Source organism: Gigantopelta aegis, chromosome 8, assembly GCF_016097555.1.
Source record: "Gigantopelta aegis isolate Gae_Host chromosome 8, Gae_host_genome, whole genome shotgun sequence".
NCBI classification, from domain to species: domain Eukaryota; kingdom Metazoa; phylum Mollusca; class Gastropoda; order Neomphalida; family Peltospiridae; genus Gigantopelta; species Gigantopelta aegis.
Window position 1 is genome coordinate 77,730,173 of NC_054706.1, and position 8,381 is coordinate 77,738,553.

The window sequence follows — 8,381 nt, forward strand, 5'->3', positions numbered from 1 at the left end:
TGAGATCACACTGCACTCAACCTGGCATTTGGTTTGATTTTCTTCATAGTTATATAGCTGTTGAGCTCAAAGTCAATAAAGAACTGAAAGTTAATAATAACGCATCATTAGAAGTGATATACTGAAATCAGATCGTAATGACGGCCCCACTTTCGAAGCCATCGTTGGTAGGTTTCACTCATTGTTAATAAATATTATGTCTAGACTCAACTAATGAAGCTTATAAGCTCGGGTCCAGACGTGAGTAATTTGTGGTGCCATAGTGTTGATGTCTCCTGGCCTGGTACTCATAAAACTTTTAGAGTCCAGACTCAATCTCTAATGACGTCACACGCATACAATTTGTATGGCGTTGCCATGACGTTCACGTCTCAGACGCTATTAGAGTGTCGAGTCTAGACTCTAAACGTTTTATAAGCATCAGGCCAGGAGACTTCAAAACTATGGCACCTCTAGACAAATTACTCAAGTCTGGACCCGAGCTTATAAACCTTTAAAGTCCAGACACACAGTGTCATAACTACATGCTAGTTGACCGGCCTCGGTGGCGGTGGCGGTGGTTAAGCCATCAGACTACAGACTGGTAGGTACAGGGTTCCCAGCCCGGTACCGGCTCCAACCCAGAGCGAGTTCTTAAGGGCTCAATGGGTAGGTGTAAGGCCACTACACCCTCTTCTCTCTCACTAACCAACTAACAACTAACCCACTGTCCTGGACAGACAGCCCAGATAGCTGAGGTGTGTGCCCAGGACAGTGTGCTTGAACCTTAATTGGATATAAGCACGAAAATAAGTTGAAATGAAATGAAATGCTAGTTGTATGGTTAAGAAACAAATTGTAAACATACTCTGTGGAAAGGTACAGAGTGAAGTAAAGTCCAAGAATTGTATTGTTTTTGTAATATCAGAATCACGTGATATTAGCAGTATTCGTTTCAAGCAAATGAATTTGTGAAAAAGGATTCACTACATGGTCTTGTTCTTGGATGCAATAAGCTAATCGAATGTCAGTAATAACTGGAGGCTGTTTGTTTATATTATATGTCTATTTTATTTTCTAGACTTTGAAGTACGTATATGACAATGGAAGACTGGGTTTTTGTATGTCTATTTTTGTTTTGTTTCAAGATATGTTATTAAGACTGTCAAGTACCACCTGGCTTCAGTGTAATTATGTACAACAGTGGGAGCCTGTTTGTGTCTTTATATGTTTCTTTTTTTAGGTTTTTTTAAAAGATATGTTTATTTTACTTTCCAGGGTAAAGACTTCGAAGTACCACCTGGGTCTCTTGGCTTCAGTGTAGTTCTCTACACACTGGCCGCCGTCATTGCCTTGTTCGTTCTCGTACTACGGCGGTTTCTGGGGGTGTTTGGGAAGGGTGAACTCGGCGGTGCCGTCATACCTAAGTACCTGTGTGCCGCTCTCTTCATCTCGCTGTGGGTCATGTACATCCTGTTCTCGGCGCTGCAAGCCAAGAAGATCATCAACGTCCAGATATAGCCTTGATAACACGCGCCGCCACCTGTCCACCACCACCGACCTACCTACACGATCACTTCGACTGGGCTTTCTGCTCGTAAAATATAGACTAAAAATTGTTGTTCATACAGATGTCATAGAAACTGAAATATAGTAACAGTTGTTTGTAATGCTTGTCGACATGCCAAATTAAGCACTCAGATTTGCTAATGATATCAAAATAGCGATGCCATGGTACCCAGCATGAAAAGACATATGACATATGTCAATTATTTTAAAACGAAATTCTAGTTGTTCTTTGGGTTGGACATCTCATCATTTTTCGTATCCGTTTGTTTTCTTCCGCTTATCATGTTGAAAGTTTTGGTGTTAGATGATGGCCCATCCTTGCTTCTTGTAAGCCCTATAAACTACTATGTAGTCTTCCAAAAATACAGTAAAAAAAAGACAGTTGGTTCAGTCTGCAAATAGTATACACAGGAAGCTTTTGATGTTCCATTCAAAAATAGAAAACTGAGAACATTTTGATTGTTTAGACCTATATATTGTGAGAGGCATCGGCAGCCAGTGTAGGCCTCACACACACAGCCTCGTTGGCCATCTAAAATACTTGTTCTAGTTTAAAAAACTGGAAAGCCGTGGAAAGATGTCATCAACATCCTACATCTCGTGATAGACCCAGTGTCGGGGAGCGCCAGTTTCAGCTAACACCACTAGCACCCTGCTCCCCACCCTCTCGTTGGACATGTGTATTGTTCTGTGAACGATCACTAATATACGAAGAATATCAATAAGATAACCAGGGTAATCTAATTTTAGGCACAGACTCCAGGGCGAAGGACAAATACATGAAACCTTTGACCGGACAAACATTATCAGTGTGGGGAACGTTGAGAATAGTACATGGCGCAACTGAGTAGCCAGTTCACATAAATTTTTGGTTTTATTTATTTAATTTTTTGCAATGTTCTTTGCAAAGACAGGTGCGAATGTTTGATACATTATGAAAAATACAAAATCAACAGTCACATGCTAATTGGTGACATATTGTATATAGTGTTAGTCTGTTGTATAAAAACAGTATGATGTTCCTTACTGATGAATACATAATTTGTATTTATTAAGTTATTATAAAATGGGGCAATATTCATTGAATAAAATGCCATTGATAGGTGAAGGTTCAAACGAATATCAACGACTTTTAAATATCAACAAAAATAAAGTGGACAATCATAAAATTGTATTGTCTTAATAAGCAAAACCATATATATGTATATTGGATCACACTGGATATGTTTTCAAAATATAATTAAACACGTAGTTGTATTATAAGATATATTTATGTTAATATGAAATCTGTTTTCAGTATATCGTATTTCAAGTTAGCATTTTATTGTATTAATGGCTTTTTTGTATGGATTAGTTGTTACAATACTATATATCTCTATATATGCCTCTAGGGTTTTCCTGCGGTGTCCTTACACTCAAAAAATAGAAGGAAGTGCTTTATAATTTCTATTCATTAAATGCCAGTAATTTGCAATTTAAAAAATCCAATCATCTTCTAGGTAAAATATTGTAGTAGAGTGAGAGGGGGTTTTCTAAAGAATTTGTCTTTCGCAGCTGTCCAGCACACCCTTATGAAAAACAGTAGGACAAAAGTAGGAATGAAAATATATAAAAAGTAGGAAAATGGAAGGAAAAAGTAGGACTGCAACAATATGCAGCAACATTAATCATGCTAATACCTGTACTGGGAACACGAATGTGTTAAATCGAAAAAGTTTTATGTTGTGTTCAGTTTGTACAAATATTTTCAGTTATATCCAAAATAACATGAATCTTATGTAACAGTCAGGTTACAGTTATTTGAAATATCTCAAGGCATTGAGAAAAAACACAGAAAACTACATGTGGGACAGACGGACGGACAGACAGAAGGATGAAGATGAAACCTATAGTCTTCTCCGGTTAGACAGAAATTGACTTTGAGGGTGTCGATTTAATATGTTGAGATTATATGGTGCCGTAAATTGGAAGATATATCTTGCTTCACCCCCCCCCCCCCCAAAAAAAAAAAAAAAAACCCACCTTCCCATAACTGTTGACTTTATTATAACACAAGGAATATGTACACTTTAACAGCAATTCGCGGCATTTTGAAACAAAAAAGTAGGAAAACTAGGTATTTTGAAGAAAAAGTAGGAAAAGTAGGAAAAAGACCAAAAAGTAGGGGAAAGTAAGAAAAGTAGGATCGCTGGACAGCCTGCATTCGTATACACAGAGAATACATTGTTAATCATTTCAGTTACCTGTATCTTGTTACAATGAGAAACAAAAATGATTTAAATGTATGTTCCGTGTTGTTCATTAAACATAGTTTTGAGTGAAATGAAAATGCTTAAGAGTCGAGCAACCCAAATTTCCTTCTATACAGTAAATCATTGAGAATTATAAACATGAAATGTTTCGAGTTATTGGCTACAGTTTATTTTTGGTTTGTCTCCACGATGTAAATTTACACAGTAAAACAATACATGTCAAAGCTATCTTCGCAATTACAATTGATGTCATTTCTAAAACGGATCAATACATTTATTTATATTCATATTTGATGCGAAGCTTAATTTTCATTTTCAATGTTTGGACATTATAATACTGCATAATTCATCTCATTAACTAACTGGAGAAAAAATAACTTTTGTGAATTCTGGGGTTTTTTTTCTAAAACAAATTCACAAACTTTTATAATCGCAAGAAAAGTAAAATTGTCGATGTTATCATTTTTTTTTCGTGTTATATAAATAAGTGTATACTTTTTATAAATTTGTTTTCAGGGAATTTGCTTGTAAATATTAAAAACATGTATATGTCTGTACTGGGTCTATTTTGTACGAAATGGCAGTCTAATGTTTGTACGTATAATGCTGTATAATATATATATGGCTTGAGTCATCGCAAACCCTATTTTATTTTTTACTTTAACTACATCATGTAAGTTTAAACAATGGCTTTTTTGACATAAATTATCATGATATATTGCAATATGTTCGTTTTTTGTATTTTATTTCACTAAGATTAGCTCAGCATTCTTTGAAGATCTTTACATTAAAATCGTTAATAAAAATATGTCTATTAACTTCCACATTTTGGTGTGTGTGTTTTTTTATGTTATGTTATGTTATTTTATTTATTTTTCTGTTGTTGTTGTTGTTTTGGTGGATTTTTATTTTAAAAAACGGTAATATTATGTCTTTTGGGACCATTCAACAATTAAGATATTTATGAGAGGAGGGGACACAGTAGATAGGGCCTACAACGTTTCAAAACAATGAGTCAGTGGCGTCGGAACTGGGGTGGCAGGGGCGGCGACCGCCGCCCCAATATTTGGCCAAAAAAACACCTTTAATTTTTGGGTGTGAGGTCTGGATCGGGAAATGATTTGGGTAAACATTACAAGCACCCTGTGCAATGTAATGATTATCTTGTTAATAACATTTTAATTAGATGATGTAATTTGAGTCAACGCCCAGGCCAAGCTACTAAATGATATAGGCTATCATTTAGTAACTTGTATTGCTGTGTAGGAGGACAGCTATAATTTAAAAGCTAAATTGAGTTATGTCACTTGGCCCATGTTTTCATCACTTTATAAGGTGATTCAATACCCTGGGTTCATATAATAGCAACAACTGACTGTACTATGTTGTCTGTTTATTATTTTGTAATACATTCTAAAACAGTTTACACACATGTAAAATGGTATTGGCATTTTGTATACTTCCAGATATGTCAAAGAAAAGGGTACACCTGGTGAGACCATCGGTGAAATACGCTTTTTTACCAGTACTTTTGCTACAAAAATATGTATGAGATACCTACTAAAGTTGTAGGCCTATCTTAAATGCAGGAAATGGCATCCCCAATATTAATTTGCTTCTGACGCCCCTGTGAATCATTTATTCATAAATTAAATACAAGCAGTCATGCACATTTTTTGTTCTATTACTGGATGCGGCGCGTGCGTGCGGTCTGCCTAAACGATCGAAATGCATTAGTTTTACTGAGTTTGCAAAACGTACGCGGCCAGCCCCAGTGAAATAATCGTAGGGGAGACCGGGGTTGGTTGTCACACGGGTTGGTAGTCACAGTGGCCATATCTCTTCCATTAAACGGCGTAAGCGTACTGGACTAAGACAGGTATGTGGCTTGAAATGTTTGTATTCCGTCATATTTAAATTACAAATAATTCACGGCATTTTTTTGAGATTTCAAAACTTGACATTTTTTTTTCGCTCTGTATGTATTTTTTTAATATTAATATCATTATATTCTAGTTTTTACCATTTGTACATTTTGTTTCAGATTAGTACAGTGTTAGACAGATATGAAAGTCTGCTTCTTATGGAGTGAACTTATAAGCAATAGACTAGTACATTGGTCTGACGGACAGTAATTATTGTGAATGGGTCGTGAGGGGGCAGGTTGTCACACGGTGTCGGGGGTTGGTTGTCACATACAATAACACGTGACAACCAACCCCGGTAACGCAAAAGCATGGTGAATTGCAATTTACATACCTGCATGCATATAATACATACGTACATGCATGCGTACATTCATACATTCATACATACATACATACATACCAAGGATGGTATATCAATTGCTGTGGTATGTACTATCCTGTCTATGGGATGGTGCATATGAAAGATCCCTTGCTACTAATGGATACATGTAGCGGGTTTCCTCTCTAAGCCTAAGTCAGAATTACCAAATGTTTGACATCCAATAGCCGATTATTGATAAATCAATGTGCTCTAGTGGTGTCGCTAAACAAATCAAAATTTAAAAGTTTATATACATTCACACATACATACATACAACCTCGACATACATACAATATATAGATATTCATACATCAATACATACAAACATACATACATACATATGAGGCCAAACATAATTTTATATACACGTTTGTAGGCTTCATGTATATCCTCGGTTAATATTCTTTTTATAACGCCTCGGTGGCCAAGCGGTAATCGTGGTGGTCAAGGAAATGTGAGCGATTAGGTGCCATATGTTCGAGTCCAGGCAACGGCATGAGAGACAATCTGAGTTCAAAACAGATTTTTATCCCATGTGCCCGTCAAATGTATACAATATATAGATATTCATACATTTATAAATACATACATACATATACTTTAGAAAATTCAAGTATATCGTTATTGTTTAAAGTATGGCATATTAAATAAAAAAATTGTTGAAAATATTTTTTATTTTTAAATTAATAAAAGTCTTACATTTGACAACATTGAGTTGTGATATCCAATCACGAGAACTTCAACTTATTGTGTTTTACTGTATTTTAATACTGTAGATCTTGAAATTAACGTGTCCCTAAATTAATGCGAGTGACGGTGGGCAGACTAAAAGCGACATGAAATTAATGCGAGTGGCCTCCATTTGAAATATTACTTTACTAGCAACACACGTCCGTGTAGGTTTTTGTTCAATCCAAGTTGCAGTAAAGTTTGTTTGTTTGTTTTATTTAACGACGCCACTAGAGCACATTGATTTTTAATCTTATCATCGGCTATTGGACGTCAAACATATGGTCATTCTGACACTGTTTTTAGAGGAAACCCGCTGTCGCCACATAGGCTACTCTACTTTACGACAGGCAGCAAGGGATCTTTTATTTGCGCTTCCCACAGGCAGGATAGCACAAACCATGGCCTTTGTTGAACCAGTTATGGATCACTGGTCGGTGCAAGTGGTTTACACCTACCCATTGAGCCTTGCGGAGCACTCACTCAGGGTTTGGAGTCGGTATCTGGATTAAAAATCCCATGCCTCGACTGGGATCCGAACCCAGTACCTACCAGCCTGTAGACCGATGGCCTGCCACGACGCCACCGAGGCCGGTCCCAAGTTGCAGTTGTCTTCAATGAGATCAACTTACTAACATATCTGTGTACACATCAGTTAATCTGTTTAGTCCTTAGTGTTTTGGTGAGATCAACTCCATATTTTGCAGCGTTCATTTACGTAACGGGTATTGATGTAGACATATTTCAAAGTCATAACAAAAGAACAATTCAGCCAACTAAGTTAATTAGAAATAGTTTGAAGTGTATTTCTAATTATCCACAACTCTTCAGCAGTGTGCTCAGAACAGGCAAAACTGCCGTAGGAAACGGGATGGGGGGTATCCCCGTATGATAATTTCCCGTAGCATGTGTTCGCAAAATCAGGGAACCAAAAATCTCTTACTGATTATCTAAGTAAGTTAGTTTCAGAGGCAGATCTAGGAGAGCCCCGTGGGCCCGGCCCCCGCCCCTAAATTTTGCAAGTTATAATTTTATTATATATTAATTTTCATCCCCCTCCAAACCTCTGCCAAACTTCCCCTGAAATTCCACCTCATGTCATTGCACCCCCCCCCCCCCAATGGATTTTCTGGATCCACCACTGACTTTTCTTAATGTGCAAGGCGAGTTGCTTCTCTCTGTTTAGCAAATTTAAAATGGCGGGGAAACTTTTTATAGTGTCGGAAGATTTATTTTGTTAATAATGATGCACATACTTCAATTGGAATTTAGTGAGTACAGTAGGTTATACATTTTTGGTTTGTGTGTCCATTTTTTGCACTGTTTCGCTCGGAAAATGGTTGAAACATGGTACCACAAGTTTTGAATACCAGCTATATATAGGGTATGTAACAATATTCGGACGTAGAAAAAAACAAACACTTTCTATGGCCCTTCGGACTAACTGATTATAATGTAACCATTATTACATGAAAACAGTTACTGACATGGGTTCCCATGATCATAGGGCATGGAAGTGAAAAAGTGTTTCCCATAAAATGTGCAATCATATCACCTGCCTAT

General features: G+C 36.7%; 1 protein-coding gene across 3 annotated transcripts in view; it reads left to right on the forward strand.

Moving 5' to 3' along the window:
- LOC121378419 (sodium/calcium exchanger 1-like) overlaps positions 1 to 4,624 on the forward strand; it is a 72,241-nt gene extending 67,617 nt beyond the window's left edge. For all 3 annotated transcript variants that reach the window (XM_041506590.1, XM_041506589.1, XM_041506591.1), the window contains one exon: positions 1,258 to 4,624. In XM_041506590.1, the coding sequence (XP_041362524.1) occupies positions 1,258 to 1,500 (243 nt within the window). In that variant the 3' untranslated portion in view covers positions 1,501 to 4,624. The remainder of the gene's footprint in view (positions 1 to 1,257) is intronic.
- The last annotated feature ends 3,757 nt before the right edge of the window (positions 4,625 to 8,381 follow it).